This window comes from Poecilia mexicana, unplaced genomic scaffold, assembly GCF_051168715.1.
Source record: "Poecilia mexicana isolate PSO_F unplaced genomic scaffold, ASM5116871v1 scaffold_4, whole genome shotgun sequence".
In the NCBI taxonomy this organism is placed as follows: domain Eukaryota; kingdom Metazoa; phylum Chordata; class Actinopteri; order Cyprinodontiformes; family Poeciliidae; genus Poecilia; species Poecilia mexicana.
In genome coordinates, this window is record NW_028263373.1 from 15,786,723 (window position 1) to 15,805,534 (window position 18,812).

General features: G+C 37.9%; 1 protein-coding gene across 2 annotated transcripts in view; it reads left to right on the forward strand.

Moving 5' to 3' along the window:
* negr1 (neuronal growth regulator 1) overlaps window positions 1-18,812 on the forward strand; it is a 166,423-nt gene that overhangs the window by 112,717 nt on the left and 34,894 nt on the right. Inside the window, exon 6 of one of the 2 annotated variants that reach the window (XM_015008974.2) lies at window positions 1,706-1,854. In XM_015008974.2, the coding sequence (XP_014864460.1) occupies window positions 1,706-1,854 (149 nt within the window). Of the gene's footprint in view, window positions 1-1,705; window positions 3,599-18,812 lie in introns of those variants that run through there. The other variant, XM_088005017.1, reaches the window with a different exon arrangement.

An 18,812-nucleotide genomic window follows, 5' to 3' on the forward strand; every position in this document is an offset into this window, starting at 1 on the left:
TAGCTTTTTCTTACTTTGCATTCTGATAAAATATTTGCAGGCAACTGGCTTAACTCACTTGTGACACATACATCAATCAGTCTAGATTCAAGTGTTAGTTCTTGAATTTAAAAATCAAATTATACCCATTACCCATCATTTACCCACTCCTGGTGAGCACAATTTCAGTCATCAGCTCACACTGTGCTAATTGTAATTATGGGGTGGATTCAATTTATTCAAATTGCTAAGGAGGCAAGTTGGCATAATTCTGGTCTTTTCTTAATTCAAGGACTCGTTCCTTCTGTGACTTTTCACATGGCTAAATTGTGATTTCTTCTTCCACTTGTAATCACAACCAGAGCAGTAGTGAGAGGTCTGAGGCACAGAGTTCAGATTTCTTCATGGCACGTTCGTAGTGCACACAAAGTAAAAGCTGTGTTTTAGCTCCGCTTTGTGCAGCTTTCCTTTTAGTTTGTCTGCATCAAACTTATTGTGACAGTTTTGACAAGTAAACGTTTCTCTTGTTGTGTCACTGCTTTCATTCTTTGAGTGGAAGTGGGCGAGTGTTTATGTGTACATCTGTCGGGGTGGGGAGCTTTCTTTCACCATGACAGGGGGAAGCATTGACTGGTCTGATGTTAAGCTAGTAATGGTGTGAAACACATGCTGAGATTTTCAGAGAGCGTCAAGGTAAACTTTGAAGAGGCCGCAAGCAGTGAGGCAACAACACATTTTGAGGATATTGTTGGAAACAAGGTCACACGTAGAGTTTTGGCTCAGACTGCCTTACAAACCAGCTTGAGCCAAGCCGTAGCTCCCGGGAGGTCACAGTGAAGGCAAAGTTTGGAGGATTTTCAGAGTTAATAATAAGTTAACAGCAAAATGAACTAAAATATTCGGATTAAAATCACAGTAGCACGTGCCTTAATGGAGTCACGTTTAATCTTTTCAGACTGTTAAAGATTATCACCATCAAAGTACAAACACCTTGAATCCAGCTGTTGAAGCCAGATATTTACAAACGCTGCATAAAAAGACATATAATCGTCATTTTTCTTCGCTGTCTCACAGTAAATCTAAGTAAACATTTTTTTCCATTCTATGCCAAAATTACCAAGAACACACTGTGTTAATTTTGGTGCGAATGTCTGTCAGTCTGCTAGCCTTCATACCTCGCTCAGTTCAGGAGGAATTGACTAAAACTTCAGCAAACTGTTGTGAGAAGCTTGTGGAAGGAGCCTCAACGTGTTTGACCCAAATCTGTTTACAAGGCAGTCATAACAGTTACTTAATAAAATTACTTAAAAGACTATCTCTTTCTTTCTTTGTCAAATAGAAATGGTAAATAACTGGCCTGATTAAATATAACACAGTGAGGAAATGAGTTCTTTTTTTTTTTTTATACATTACATGTACGTATCTGGTTGTAACTGCTTGCTGTAATCATGTGCACCTGCAACAAAACCGAGTAAAATGTCAAGTTGCACCCCGCTGCTTCTCCTCCGGTTCTTTCCACTCTTGTCTCAGTCCTTCAAAAAGCGTCTCTCCAAAGCAGACACGATGAAATAAATAGATGCTCTGAAGAGCGTGGTAATGATGGAGAGATCCACTTAAGATGACATTTGCTCCATTCTTGCCTCTTGCCTCTTTTCCTACTCCAAGCGTTTTTGTAGCAGGTGAGAAATCAAAGCCTCGTTTGTCACATTTACATTGGTCTTTTCAGGATCATTAGGGGACACGGTATCGACATCAAGAACGTCAGCTCCAGATCAGTCCTCACAGTGACCAACATGACAGAGGATCGTTACGGGAACTACACGTGCGTCGCCATCAACAAGCTGGGGAGGGCCAACGCCAGCGTGCCTCTTATTCGTAAGTTGTCATTCCACTTGTTCTTGGCTGAGTGGAGTGGTGGAAGCGACAGAGGCCTGAAAGTATCGCCTCTCAAGTGCTTTCTTTACATTTACTGCAAACCCAGCTAAACCAGAGCAGCCACTGGATAAGGACGTACTAGCAGTTAAGCTTAAATGTTTTTTTTTTTGTTTGTTTGTTTGTTTTTTTGTTGGTGTTGTTTTGTTTATATTTTTATTCCCACATTTGCTGTCTGCTGTGGTTGCAGAGTCTGCGTGGGTGTCTGCTTTGAAAGTCTTCATCTGCATGTGTAATGGTTGAAAACACCACCTGAAAGCAAAAATTAACTTTGGTGTAATGACATTACAATTATGCACATGACTGCAAAGGTTATAACTGGTAAAATCAAGGCTAAGTAGTGTGGCTCAGGTTTGTTTTAAAAAATGTCTGGGAGTCAACCCTTTTGCAATTTTCCAAGCTTTGAGTTCAAAAAGGGCCAAAACATCAGAACCCATGCTGCAGGAGCATCTGTGCTGCGCTGGGCTTTCATTTATTGTGGCTAAAAAAGCATTCTTGCACACATGCAAGAAAAGAAATGGGAGAATATCTGCTAACACCACAAAATGTTCAAAACAACAATATGATGCGTTAGTTTGAAGAGTTATACGGATGCACAGTTGTAATTCAAACTAAAAATACAGCAATGATTTCTCACCGCAATTTTTCCAGGAGCTTTTCTGTACATGCTTAAATTGCATTGCATTGATACACCAATAACATGTTGCTCTGCAGGTCAGCATCTTTCCCCAGACTTTCCTTTGCATCGTTTGCTTCATGATTTTTTTTTATCAGAACTGGAGATTTGGCTTTTATTTGTGTCATGCAGTGCTGTGTTGTAGATGAATATTATTCTAGACTCAAGTAGTAAGCAATGTGCTATAGTGGAGGGTTTGGATATTTTTCCTCTTATTAATTTGGAAGTCAGCATTCAAAAATAAGGGGAAAACCATATTTAGAAACCTAAAAAGTATTTTATTGCAAAATGATTAGTTTTGTAATTTACAAGTGTATATAACTATCAGAACTGGAGATTTGGCTTTTATTTGCAAATGGTTCATAATGTAGCAGGAGCATTACCCAATAAGGAGGTGGTATGTTTTTTTTTTCTTTCTTTTTTGTGAAAACATGTAACTGGTAGGTTTGATCTTTATTTTGAAACCAGGTGAGGTTCACTGAGTTCAGCTGAAAAATGCAGGAGCCTCACAGCACTTCTCCTGGGATTAGTCTTCCGTCTCTTACATGGCAGTCATTTCAGTGCTGATTGAGGTTATTTATCAGCAAAATCAAAGGAAATCACAGGTCCACACAGGACATAGCCTGATACTTAACATCAGAGGCAAAAATGAAAAAACAAGAAACAACGGAGCCGAGGTACAGCACGAAAGGAGTTTTTAATGTACAAAAAATAATAGTACCGTAGAGAGTTTGTAATGGTGATTGCAATTCTCCATCCTGATTAATGAAACAGAAATAGCTTTTTTCCTGTAAAGCAATAATAAACCTGTGCTCAAAGTTTGTCAGATTCTCTTCCATCAGCAGCAGATCCCTGCTGCCACTGATGAAAGTCTGTAAAAACCACCAGGTGTAAAGTGGTCACTGCTGAGACAGGTGTTATCCTCAGCTTTCTGTCATTGTGGCTCTGCACAAAATCAATGAACTGAACATCACCCCTGCAGCCCTGACTCTTAGAGTTTGTGAACAGTCTCATAACGCCCGACAGCACAAGCTACTTAACTTGATCTTTTGGCCCAACGTAACTCACACTGTCGGAGAATCTGCATTCCACATCTGCACTGCAGATTCTCGAATTATCCAAAGGGAATTTAGTTGAAAAATTTAGGAGGTTTAAATTTGTTAGCAAATTCTTGTTTCAAGGAAAGGTATATTGAGACATGAGAGCTGATATTACTCGCAGCACTCCACTGAATTGAAATCAGATTAAACACATGCACCTCTAGAGCATTAATGAGAATTTCTGACACATTGAAATACAGTGAAATAGAGATGATCAGTAACAGTTTTTTGCAGTTTAAGCAGACGGTAGAGCAAAAAGTGCTCCTGTTGACATTGATTGCTCTAATGCTTTCCTACTCATATAAAGTGCTTGAAAGCATTTTTTTTTCACAGAGATTCAGATAAGTGTAAAAAGTATTTGCAGAAGTCTAGTTATGAAAATAATCATCCTTCAGACCATCATCGGCATATGTTGAGTAATACAAAATTCTTCTACAGTGGGTAATCACAAGCATACTGGATTTGTTAGCCTATGCTACAATCTTTTTTTTTTTTTTTTTCAGTTCTAAAGAAGAAAATTCCAACAATCACTAGAGCATTCTAGGAAAACTTTTCTCTGAAACAAGTGTAGTTTGTTCTTATTTTTGCACTATTTACCCTTTTCTCTCAGCCACTAAACAACAGTGTGGACATCCGTATTGTAATTGATTTAATTATGAAACCTGTGGACATCTAGTCTACATTAAAGCATCACATGATCATTTTCTCACCAAGAGTGCAGTTTTCATGTGTACAAACGTAAACAGAAGTTACTGTTCACCACTGTAACTTAGAAAAAGACATTAATTCAGTCAAAGGAAGCACAGCACAGACAACCACAAGAGGTCCTTCCTGCTTACAGTTCTTCTTATCTGTGATTATTTTATGAAGAAGCTCAGACTATGAGAACTCCTGTGTCTACATTCCCTTCGGGATTAATAAAGCAATATAGGATTGTATGGTGTACCACCAAGCAAGACGGTGACAGAGCTGTGACAGTCGATACCTGCAAGTGTTGGCCTTCTTCACGTCTTGGTGGTGTGATATAGAGATGAGGAGGTCTGTGCAACTCACCGAGATCTGGAGATAGAATGTATTTATTGTGCTGTACCTCTGCGGTTCGCAATGACATCAGCTATGAATGCTTTACTGGTTAGTTACATTTGATCAGTGGCTGCTTAAAGAGAGGTTTGTCTCTTCTGAAGTTCCAGGACCCACAAGAAAAACATTAAGTATAATATTGAAAAAAGTTGAGCAACAAAAACACAGTTATTGTTGCAATATAGCTGTTACAATTTTAACAGCTGTATTGATTTACTTTTGAACACATTACAGATTTCGTACTGGCAACCCCATTCAAAAGACTCCATAACATATCATCGGTTAATCAAACATGACTTTATCAAAATAACATATTTAAAATTCTTACAGGACACAAGGTAAGACCTGAGTCCACCTTGTATTTTTAAATGGAATTGGAAAATTTTTTATTTCGTAACAGTGTAGACAAGGTTCATGTTAATGCAAATGTGTTAATATAAACTAAAACAGTGTGAGTTAACACGCTACATTGTTTCTCATTGTCTTTTGTCACTTTCAATCTAGTCAGAGTTTTTTTGACACCATTTGTTTACGATGCATAGCATGAAACCAGCCTTTCATTGTCCTATACCTTTAAGATTTTGAGTGCCTCGTATGTTCATCATAATGAAAGGAGCTGCCTGCATACATTTAGATCTGCTTGAGGAAAGGACTCATTATTGGGCTTGTAACCAGTTGCTAATGTTTAAACAAATAGTAATTCATTATTCACCAAGTTTGTAATGTTGCTCCTCTTTCAATAATGGTCACAGCTTACATCTTTGCTTTGTCATCCTTTGAGTTTCCCTGTTTGTAGCCCCTTAAGTAAACTACCTCCAAATAGCATTTTTCCTTTTCAACTAAACAGGGTCAAGTTGAGCTACTGTAGTTTTAAACATCCAGCACATGTGCTTATGTTTCATTTTAAGCTGTGATTTTTCAGGTGAGCTGCTGCAAGAGAGGTTAGGTATGTGTGTGTGTGCGTGCGTGTGTGTGTGTGTGTGTGTGTGTGTGCGTGCGTGTGTGTGTGTGTGTGTGTGTGTGCATCTCTAGGCATGGTGATGAAAACAAGTCCATTAGGTTACTTATAAAGGACTTTCTACATTGCCTCATAGGATTAAAAATATACAATTCCTTTTTATGTATTTTTTGTGAAATGAATAAACATTGCAGGGGTCCAGGCCCTGTTTAGCATCACCTAACCTGGAGTACTCTGAAATTTTAAATGTCATTAGTCTGTTAACATTTAAAAATACTTACAACTTAATTTCTGTTTTACACTTTTGGCTCTGAACATTTAAAATGTATTTAAGATTTACACATCTAAAATATTGCTATTAAGATAATCATTTTAGTGAACACTTTGGAGACTGAAAGAACATTTCCACCCACTATTACATATGCTTATACATTCATGAACTTCTCAACTATTTCTTTTGCGTGCAGCCCGAAACTGTATGTTTGCTTGGTGTGTTAAATCCCTGCATTGTCAGATTGTTTCATTATTTTGTCCACCTGCTGTGCCATTTGAGCAGCTAAAAAAGACAGCAACAGTAAAAGGAGTTGGGTACAGTGTTTCAGAGTGTGGCTGGGTAAAATAATTTATTTTAATGTATTCAGTGATGAAATATGAACAGGTAAATTAAAATATTCACCAGTTTGCGATACTCCCTCTGATGGTAACATTGTCCCTATCAGGCCAGAGACTGAGAACAGAAAAAAAAAAAAATGTCTGTAGAGTTGGCTATTGTCAAAGGAGAGCTCCATTCCCCTGTTTGTGTATGCACAAAGAACATCAAAGGCCTCTCTCTGATTCTCAAATGGATGATCTTAATGTGACACTAGCAAGAGCTCAAAGGCAGAGTAGTGAAAAAAGAAAACCCTGAGAATGCGTAGAGGAGGCAGCTTCCTGAGTTGCCACCCCCAACTTCTCTCGCTCTTCTATTCCTTTTTATCTCTCTGTCGTTCTCTCTATCATGGTTGTGTCTGATTCTCTTATCTCACACACTCCTGTAGCTCCTTTTCCTCTCTCTTTCTCCCCTGTCGTTCATTCTTCCTCCCTGTCATTCTGCTTTTCTGTCAAACATCCACACAATCTGATGCATTGCTCGCTTTTCTCTCTCATGATCTCAGTTTCTCTCTCATGATCTGCACTAATGGAAGAGAGGCCAGTTCTGATGTCGCTCTTAACAAGAAATGGCAAGCAGTCACCAAGGAGCACCCGGCCACCACAGCGAGGCAAATAATAAAAACCCAGGGGCAAATTTAGTCACAGGTGAATTTGAATTGATGCTTTAAAATGAGTCAACTGCTACTGATTATCAAGATGCAGAGGGGGAAAAGAAACATCCATATTTCATAGCTCATGATATATTGAGGTGAATTTTAAGTAAGGGTCCCAAAATATGTGTTCCTGCTACTGAGGGATCAGCCTCGCTGAAAAAGCTTATCCCAGAGTGCTGGAAAGGAGGATCTAACCAATTGTTAAACCTTGGATTTGACAGGAAATGTTTAGCTTTCATCCTGGTCGTGCAACAGTGGACCAGATGTTAAACCCATGGTATTGTTAAGGGGGATTGGCTGCCCAGGCCCCCTGCCGTTCTGAAGAATCTTACGATCTTGTCTTTTTGAGATATTTAGCAAAAGGTGCTACAGACATATGGGATCCTTTGGTTCCTTTTAAGGAGCCGTTTGTCTGATCCTTTAATAATCAAACAGTGAGTCGCGCTTAGGTCCTTGGCGTAAAGTTCTACATTTTCCGTGTGAAGATTGGGCTGTCCTTTGTCATAGACTTTTTAGTGGTCATTGTTCGTGAAAAGAATCTGAATGTGCGATCCTGAGGAGAACAGTGTCTAATGTGGGAGCCTTAGAAACTCTCCATGAGACAGTTAGGAGACTCTGATGATCTGGTTCTGTTGGCATCTTCAAGTCATGACCTTTAGTATGCGCAGCAGGGAAGGTGGATTGCTCACTGCAGGTCAGGTATCGGTACCTGCTTCAGAGAAGGAGATCAATTATTTTACTTTGTTCATTAGTGATGTAGGGCGTATTCACAGCTGACGAAGTTGGTCCACTTTAAAACAAACCAAAGTCATCGTCCTCCAGTGGTCTGGACCTTTTGTTCTGTTGTGAATACACTCAAGCGAATCTGGTGTGGGCCAAACAACTGGACCAAGTTCAGGTTTAAGGTGGTCCAAACTTACATGAATACAGTTCTGCCTCTATCCAAACCATCTACAAGAAACAACATATTTTGGAATTTACGAGCCATTGTTGCTGGACATCTTGGTAAAAAATGAGCTCCTTAGTGTTGTTAACGTGACAGCTGCTTGTATTGATTTTGCTGAAATCATACCTGATCTACCATATTCTGATTAGTGAAACTGCTGACGGCATGTTGTGGGTCAGAACATGCAGAACGTCTTGTCTGATTCAGCTAGCAGCACAGATTTGCTAACACCGTCCCAAAATAAGAAATAGCACATCACAAAACTTATGTTTAATGAGCTGCTCGTGACATTTAAAATGATATTCCAGTTGTAATAATAGCACAAATGTGCACAACAGAAATGCGAACAAGAAGTTCTTCAATGTTTGTTTTCTCTCTGGGTCTGCGCTCTGCTCTGTCATTTCTTTCCAATGGGTGCAATGATCATCACCAAGTGGCATTGTTGGAAAAGTTATAGTACAAGCACAATGTGAAATCAAACCACACCAAGCGAAAAATAAATAAAGTGCACTCATGGTCTGGACCAAACAAGCGAACCAAAGGACTTTCCTGATGTGAATACTTAGAATGGAACAGCAGATGGATAACATACAATCGGTTTAGATTCTGACTTTCATCTATGGCCTTGACATATGGATTCTGACCAAAGGACTGAGATTCCCGATATAAGTGGCTGAAATTAGCTTCCTCCGTAGGGCGGCCTGAGGTTGGAGTAGAGTCACTGCTCCTCTGAATTAAGTTGAGTCAGTTGAGGCAGTTTGTGCTTTTGATAAGAATTCCACCTGAGCACCTTCATTTGGAGGTTTTTCTTAGCTACACGGCAGTGGGGGAGCTCTATGGTGCAGACCAAAACCTCACTGGATGCACTGTTTATCTTTTCTGGCTGGGAATACCTTGGAGTCTCCCACAATGAGCTGAAAAGAGTTGGGTTTTTCTTCTAGAGCTGTTAGATTTTAAAATAGCAACACAAATTGTGGGCTTGAGGGTATTTTTCTATGTTAAGAGACCTAGTTTTGACACATAAGGTAAGTGTTACAAATATTAAAAAAAAAAATGGTTTCAGCAAAACAACGTAGGTAAAACCAGTGATCTCCCTTTGACAGTGCAAATATAATTTAATTGAATTTGTTCAGAAAATCACTTATTACCCCTCACTGTGGTGTTTTTTTCAAATGAAATGAGGATGAAAAATATCACCCATCAATGTAATACTAGTCATGTTTGCATTCTGGGTTTTTGCCAATTTTTTTATTTTTAAAAACTGAAATAAAATGGTAATTGAATGTTGTGAGATAATTTTGGGTTTTCTGCAGTTAAACTATCAGTCATGGGATGGTGCACTATATTTTTACTGTAGCCGGTAGAAACATAAACTGGTTTATTTTAGCGGAGAAAATGAAAACTACATCTGTGAGTACTAGTCAAAGTAATAGGTGTACCTCTGATTGTGTTTAAAACAGGAATAATATTAATAAGGTGAATATTAAATTTTAAAAAATTTGCCTGTTGTTTTGAGACGACTGTTGATACTAGTTTTACATTTTTTTTTAAGTTTCCAATATTGTATGATTTAAAAATATCAAAGAATAATAATAGATTAAGAACATAACAGGTAAAGGGGGAAAAAAAACAACTATTTTTCCTGCTTATGCCTCAGAACATCTGTCCCTAAATCTTATCTGATTTTTATTAAACTCAATAGAAGTGCATCAAAGCACATGGTGTTGGTTTATGTATTTAGTTAAAAAATAGTGGAAGTTCTTAGTTTTGATTATTAAAAAAAACAAAAAAAAACAGAGTGCTGATCTTTGATTATAACCAATAAGAGGAAAAATAGCCAAAACAGAGGTTCAGTTTTGATCATTGTATTTACAGCTCTTGCAGTTGTGTTTACGCTTAACTTCATTGTCAGTCATTCAGAATAAATGAGAACCTGCAGTTCTTCTCCGAGGATCTTGTTTGTTTCTGAACAAATCTCAAACTGTTTCAGACATAATGGAAATGTAATTGCAGTTCATAAATTACAAGAGTTAGAGACAATTGCAGTGCATTGTGTACCTTCATGAACACAGAACAAACTTGAACTAAACCTGTTTACTCTATGTGGATGGATGTTGTTCTGTTAGCCATTTACTAGTTCCATTACTGAAACCAGAGCATTTAGGCATTCGTCAAATCCATGTCCTTGTGTGTCACAGTTTTGTTTTTGTCTGCTTCACAAGTTGCCTTTTGCATTTTGTAGTTAATTGAAGTACAAAGCATAGTTAAATATACATCATCAGAAAAGGACTGGCCCTTAATAAATTGAGTCATTCTTCATTACAAAGGCTCACTGACCTGTCACAGTCTGTGTTTCTCATTCTAGACAGTTTAATTAAGATGTAAACAGTAAATCGTGTTTCTCTCCTCAGTCAAGCTTCAGGTCACAGTTTGCTGCTTACTCTTGTATTTGTTTGGCCTCAGCCCTTGCTGTGCTTTTGTGATCATATTACTATATTTAGTCATCATCCATATTGTCCTTGTCAGTCAGTTTATTTTGAGGTGTCCTCTCATATTTCAGATCTACATGACTTCTGGAGGCTTATGAGAAATGTTGCTCTTTAAACTGCTGAATTTGCTTTCATACTTACCTATGTACCTATTTTGCAGTCTGTTTAGCCATTTGCTTAAGTTTCATCCTTTATCAAACGTGCTAATGGCAAGGGGTGCTGGTGCCCATCTCTAGCGGTCAGCAGGCGAGAGGCAGGGTACCCTGGACAGGTTGCCAGTTCATCGCAGGATAACACAGAGACAGACAGGATAAACAGTCATCCACGCACACACCCACACCCACACCTGAGGAGAATCAACCAATCAACCTGACAGTCATGATTTTGGACTGTGGGAGGAAGCCAGAGTACCTGGAGAGAACCCACGCATGCACAGGGAGAACATGTAAACTCCATGCAGAAAGACTCTGTGCTGGGGATCAAACCAGGACCTTCTTGTTGGAAGGCAACAGTGCTACCAATTTGCTTTAGAAATAATACAAAATATGTTTATGTAGCAGCTGATGTTTTAAGTTTAAGTTGAGATCTGATGATTTCTTTTGCCGCCACGTTCCAGATTGTATTAGCTTGATGTTGTTATTTGTGTTGTATTTTAGCCTCTACGTGCTACAGTCTTTGATTATTGTCACTGTAAAACACGATTGATGACCCTGCATATATGCATATGTTTTTTTTTGGGGTTTTTTTCCACAAAGTCTAGGTTCATTCTAGATGCATTGTTACAGCCTTAGATAAAGATGCTATTAGTATCATGCTGTAAATTCATTTTCTGCAAGTCAATATTATTGAGCTATATCTCAGATAAGAAGGGCACTCCAGCGATAAATATAAAGTGGAGCATGCTGTAGATTCTCATAAAATAGGTGTATTATAACTTAGCCTTTTTCCCATTGAATTACAGTATTGTCAGTATTTTATTTTCAGTTTACATAAACAAAGCCGGTGTGCCAGTGAACCCTGTTTCTTATTAGAATCTCTTTAAGACCATGCGAAGTCACTTGTCCTTTTATCCTGTTCTCTTGCTTCTCGTGCTTTAGGTTTTTAGAGTTGTCCCTTAAACAGCATAGCCCTTCAGATCAAACTGTATAACTTTGAACAGTCAGTTCTTTGACACACAGTAGGGGTTTCTGACACAGAGAACTGGATGATTGATGCCGGCTGACTGCAGGGGGTTGACTGGTAATAGTCTAGAGCAGTCAAACTTAGATGTACTTTTTTTATGTTCAAAATAACAGTCTTGTACCTAGTGAGGTCATACACTTCATTACATTAAACATGTTGCACATGAATAAGTTAGCCATGAGGTTTAATTGTCATGCAAATTTCTGCTGTCCCTGTAGAATTATCAAATCATATACATATCCATTATTTAAAAGATAAAATGTCACATTTACAGAGAGACACCAAAATTGTATGTTCCTGCCATAAAAGTATTAGAGGGGCAGTATTATGTACAATTAGTGCTATCTTGTAGCACAATCAAGTAACAAAGGTATTTCCAGTTTTTCTAAAAATACTGTATATTTCCCATATGACTAAAAAGAAATTTGACTTTGTAATTTATCGGCCTGAATTTGGGTCTTTGTCTCTTTAAGAAGATTCTGCTCTTTCCAACACTCCGCTTTCAGGGGTCATAACATCGCTCCTCCACTAACCTTTTAACAATGTTTTTACCAGCATTGCACTGCGAAGTAGCAGAAGACATGCAGTTCCACTAGGTGTTTGCAAATTGTTGCCGCCACTATTCTGAAGGAGCGGAGAGGGACAGGGTGTGCTTTGTGAGGCAGACACTCCAAAACTTAAAAACTACAGCAGAGGAGGAGCTGTGCCTCGAAGGTGGTGCTCGGTTCCATTGATTTTTTTGTGTTGTTTTTTTTGTTTTACACAGCTGAGTGGTTACCATGGGAGATTAAAGGATTTGTCAGACATGCAAGAAGGAATTAATGCAACATGGACAGAGTAACATTATAACATGATGTGAAGCTCAAAAAAGTCAATTTTACGTATTGCTGCTACTTTAACATAACATTTTGGCTACTTTATAATCAGTAATTGTCTTTCTTTGGCTTAAAACCTCAGATGTTAGTTTAGATGCTTGTCAGGGACTGCTCTTGATGGTTGCATAAAGTTACCAAAATAGGGTTGTGCATGACTGGTTATAACGACAAAACATTCGCCCTTTTGTTAGTTTGCGCGCTTGCTCTTCTACCAGGGGACAACAAAAGTCAAACAAAAGACACGATCGTTTTTTCATAAAGCCAATTCATCTAGGCAAAAAACACTATGTGCACATTTTGCAATGAGAAAGGTTTTGACTTTAATACAAATAGTTTTATCTAGCTGAAAAACTGCAGTTCATGAAGAAAACATCCCCAAACACAAACCCAGGCATTTTTTGTGTTCAGCAGAAATTCGGGTTTTACAAGCAGATTTCTGATTATCTGTGGCATCTGTGACTTAGTGGGTAGAGTAGTCGTCTTGCATTCGGTAATAGATACACTTCATTATCAATATGCATTGTCTGGGCACTATTCAAAACAATGTGCACTTAGGGAGCCATCTTCTCTCTCTGCCTGCTGGTGTGTGAGGGCACACAGATAAGATGGACAGTTATCTGCTATCGTCCTGTCCAGTCTGACCCAGCTGGTTGTATTTATCCAAGCCACTCAAACACAGCTAATTCTCCACACATAATTTTAGCCTGCACCTTCGACAATGCATATACTTCATGCTACGATGTGCAGACACCCTGTCTGCACAAGGTAAGCTCACCTCAAGATTCTGAACAGTCACACGTTTACCCAGTTAAGAATTCTTTCAGCTATTTATTATTTAACTTTTTAGGGGCAAACATAAATTGTGTACAATGTATCAATCATTTTCAGATCATTAAGCATTATAAAACAATCCATCAAAGCCAGACGTAGCTGAGCATGGACTTGTACACTCTTACTCATATGACATACACTGTACAAACTAACACGCTTTATGGTTCCCAAAATGTACGTAATTTGTTTATGTTTATTTCTCATAAGAAATGTTCTGAGATAGGCCAACATTCATGGGGAGATAAGATACATGTGATAAGACCTTACTCAACAACAACCTTAGTGGATATATTATAAACCAATAGTCTCCAACAGACTAAAGAGCTACAAAGAAAGTTTGTGTTGAGTATTAATTAGATTAAAGTTTTGGATGTGCAGTCATCAGATTTATATAGGACATTTTCATATATTCCCATATAATACTTTTTTTCTTGAAATGCAATAATAGAACTGTTGTATAAATGCTCTTTCTCCACTATGTATCTATGCAACACTCTCACACAAGCACACGTCATGATATCAGTTAAGGTTTAATACTTGACAAAAAGGCAATTCTGGATTTAACTTCTTTTTTCATGTGCTAGATTAAAGTAATCTTCATTGAAAGGGCCAAGCTGACTCTCTCCAATTTTCTGAGGACTCCTTCTGCTTAATTGGTCAATCTGTTATCCCTTAAACCCACCTCAGCTTAGCCCCGGAGGAAGATTTTCTCCCCCTTTTTCCTCTGTCTTAGTTTCCTCCTCTATATGCCTGCAGTCCCAACCCACCTACCCCCTCCCCTCTTCCTGTTTGTCCTCATCTTCCCCTAGGCAGAAGAGACATTGCCGGCTATCGGGTTAATGAATGTTGTGTTCATTTGTCACGCTTATCAATCATTGCATGTGTAGGTGTCATTTTGACACTTCTTGTCATCTGCCATTGTTGCTGATGATGTTGTTTATTCCCACACTGTGTGATTGTACCTGAGTCATGGAGCAGAGGTGCAGAGGATGGGGTGCTAAAGGTGAAACCTGAAACATGGGCATATTCGATAACAGCTTAAAATGCTGGAGAAATATGTGGGGATTGGATGGAGAGGTGATGTGCTTCCCACATTGTTGTATTTTGAAATAACACTGTTAGATTTTAGCTTGTATAACGAATACAAAGTTTATAGTCTTGGCATCTTTGATATGCTTTATTTTTGAAGTGCTAACATAAAAGATACATTCACCATATATATATATATATATATATATATATATATATATATATATATATATATATATATATATATATATATATATATATATGCTGCACTGCAACATTTACCTTTTATTTTCAGGGTTCCCATTTCCATATTTAGGCAATCAGAAAATCCATTAACATTTCCCTGTTTCATGGCAATAAGGAAATGTTTGATACTTTGGTACTGAAGCTGAGTGTTCATTTAGAAGCCCAGCGGGCACTGGGCTTTATGTGCACCCACACCACACCCACCCTTGTTGAGTCTGGCAGGAGGCAAGATGTACTGCCATAGGGACCTTTGTCCCTGGATGATTCATTCCTGTGTGTGCCCAAAAGATTATACATTCACTGGCCAGCATTAAAAAAATCACATTGGACCAATAACTAATTAGCTGGCTCACATTAAAATACAGACTTTACAACCTACTGTTCTATCATCACTGAGGCATAAGTTAGGTGGATGTTTAAGAATTTCTTATCTGGTGAGTGAAATGGGAATAAATGCTACTTCATAAGCATTACCTTTAATTTGGATACATATACTTTGATTAGTAAACATTTTTTGGATGCCTAAAATCCCTCAGACTAAAAATCACTGTAATGTGATTTAGTGAATTTCCAATGGGTATTATTGATTTAATTATTTGATCTTTTTTTCTTGTTTTCTTTATTATCACTTAATAGGTTTAGGTAGAGTTACATTTTGAGTAACTCTGAAAACCTTGTTTAAATCACTAACCAAATTAGAGCAGAAACTAGAACAGTGAAGCCATGTAGCCTCTCTGTTGTCAGACGTCTAAAGAAATCACCTGAAGCTTGAAGAAAATCATTAGAAAGTTAGAGAATTCTTAAGAAACAAACTCCAAAGTTTAAAAAGGAAAAAAAAAATCAAAGAAAACCAAAGTTAAAAGGGTATACTTGTACAAAAGCTCAGACAGCAGGGCAAAAGTTTATCTCAAATAAGAGGCTTTATTCTGCCTCAAGTGATGGGCAAAAGCCAATTAGTGCCACCAGAGACACTGAGTTTTCCAACCATTTTATATGCAACAATTCTTTACTTACTAGTCTCTTCTATATTTTAAAGACGTCCTTGATCTATAACCCAATAAGCACCATTCTTGGTATTGTAATAAAGATGGACTAAACAGACACTTCCCGTGCTGGTGCACATTAGTTTTGCACTTTTTACCTTGATGTCATGATAATTTCCATCTTAGATTCTCTCCCCATCACTTTTATTCTTGAGTAGGCTCTGTAACAATTTAACTCTATGGTGTTGTCCCACAGCTCAGTTACAACATGTTAACATGAAAAGCATCTACTCTTTCTGTCAGAGCTCAGGTAGTATAAACTTGTATTTAAATACTTTATTGATGCTCAATACAAAACGCCTGTATTGAGGTCAGCTGCTTCAACGTTCTTATGTGCCGTTTTACACAAGATACTGCATCTCTCGGAATAGACAAATGGGATCTGCTTGTGATCTACTGTTTACTATATTAGCTAGAGCTAACACTATTATCAGAAGGTAATACAAAATCAAAACAAATTAGAAGACACCGAATGCATGTTTAAATTGAAGCATATGGATATTTTATTTTTTGACACACTATTGTAAGAAATGAGAAAATGTTTTGATCCCAACACTTACCATAAATAGCTTGGGTTAGAAACTACATATTGTTGCAATATATATGCTCTCCTTTCAGCTTGGCATTTCTGAGCACCAGCTCCATTAGCACCAACTTTTACGGCTGACTTTCTCCTCTTTATCAGTTTGGTCATCCTCCTTTTCATTTTCCCTAGTCATTTCTGCATCACCTTCTTCATTAACACGCTCCAGTTCAAATTATCACATTTTTGTACTGTGCTTCTTATTTGTATTTATGACATTGTATCAATGTTACTTTTGTATACTGTGTTGTCTGTTTATGGTTCTCTCAATAGAAATTAGCATCTTGCTTAATCTGGTATATTTACAGCAATATTGTACGCTCATTAGTATTATGCGACCTATTTAATTTAAGGGCCTGGACATTTCTAAATACACAAAATTTCTCGTTCTGGCTGACCGGAGCTGGCTTCATAGTACTTTGCATACATTGTTACCCAGAATGCATTGCAGTGTAAACAACTTGTGGAAATAATTTATTTAAATTTATAAAAAACTTCTAACAGCCTTCAGTATTTTTATTTATTGTTTTTACATCTGAAATGTTTCTCAAATAGTCTTATTTTACAGCTAATTGTGCATCTTTTTAAATCCGTTATTATGGCATCAATGCTAATTGTTAGCTTAATGTGCATGAAACCACAAACACAAAAATTAATTTTCATGTTGTGTTTGTGGTTTCATGCACATTTAGCCTTAGACATCCATGGTAGGAAGAATAACAACCTTAGTTAACTTTGTGTGTATTTTGTCAAGCTACATTGCTTTTGAGGGTTCCATTACTCAATTTACCACTACTGAGTATTGCTAGTCATTCAATACTCCTTCTGCAGATGAAAATAAATGTATTAGAGACCCTAATACATTTGAAGTGGACTTCCTTCCTAGCCCTGACATTAATATAATTTCCTAAGGTTTATGTCCTATAAATCTCATATACCGTTCAATCTGTATTTAACAAAAATACATTATACAGCTTGAAAGATAATAGATAAAAAAAAAGTGTCTTGTCTTTCAAGCGAGCAGGCTGTGCACAACAAAGGAATGCATCTACAGTATGTAAAATGATGTGTTGCTCTCTTGAATAGGCGAAACAGTTAAAGTCAGAGTGGAGCTATATGAGGGAGAGATTGTATGTCAAAAGATATGCTCCACAGTAATGGAGGAGTGTCTGAGAGCTCATGAAATGATTCACTGGCAAATTCATTTTCAAGTATTAATCAGATAGTACCCGCTTGGCTTTTTGAAGAAAAGGGCTGAAAAGAAACTGCTTTCACATATCGGCTCCCCCAGGAGTGCTTAAAGTAGAAACATTTGTGGAAGAAAGGATGAATCCAACCATTTCTTCCACAATATACCAAGGGTGAAAGGCATATAATTTCATGTATGAGCACTCATTCCTTCACAATTTTTCCTTCAGACAGAATGATGAAATGAAATGAAAGCAAACAGTTTATTGTTGTTGGCATAACAGTGGTTTGTTTAACAGGAACACAGTCATTACACAGTTGTTAAAGCACTACAAGAAAGTGAGACAGATGGTCAGATTTTGATAATTCCATTGACCGTCTTTTTTGGACTGCAAATGGAAATGTCCATATTGAGTTCCCATGTAAATGGATTAAAATGGCGAGTTAAAGTGTGCCTCTGCTCTCTTGCCTGGCCTAGATACAGCAGCTCACTTCAACAATTTAAAGTCGTATTCTTTTCAGAGGAAACGTGTGTGGTATAATCACAGCTGCCATGGTGTCTCTTGTGACAGACAAGCTCCTCCTCTGCCATGAAGCCTTTTGGAAGGGTATGGCATAACTTTAAAGTTAAATTAATGTAGCTGCAAGTATTAGATGTGTTGGAGACCAGAGCAAAAGTGGGAGGACACTTAGGGCCCTAACTATCGCTTCATTTTGTGTTAGTCCATCACGATGAAGAACAGCTTTGCTTTGCGACCTACATTTGACTCACGAGACTCATTGGGCACAACTGAACACAGCTTACTTGTTTAACTAATTACAAAGGCATCCTGTCTACATAATCATGTTGTGTGCATCCATGCATAATTGTCACAAAGATGAAATTCAACAGACAATTGTGACTGAGATACCTCATACTAGCACAGATTCTCTTGAATGCTAGTATGAGGTTGGACCACCTCATAAGAAATGTTGTTAATATGGAAATGATAGTGGTTATTGCAGATTGGTTGGCTGCATATCAGAAATGAAAATCCTCTGCTCCACCACATTCCAAACGTGTTTATTGGACCAACATTGGTAAGCCCATGGTGACATGGATGGTTGTGTTTAACAAACCAGTTTGAGGTGATCTGAACGCTACGAGATGACGCAATGTTCCATAGTCATAAGAAGATGGATACAGTACAGTTAAAAACGGGTGGACAACTCAGGTAGGCTGCAGCTTTTAAATGACAAATGATACGTAACAGATGCTAAGGGGCCCCAAGTGTTTTAAGACAACGTCTTCCATACTATTGCATCATAACCACCAGACTGAGACATTTATACGAAGCAGCATGGATTCATGCTCTCATGCTGTTTTCGGCA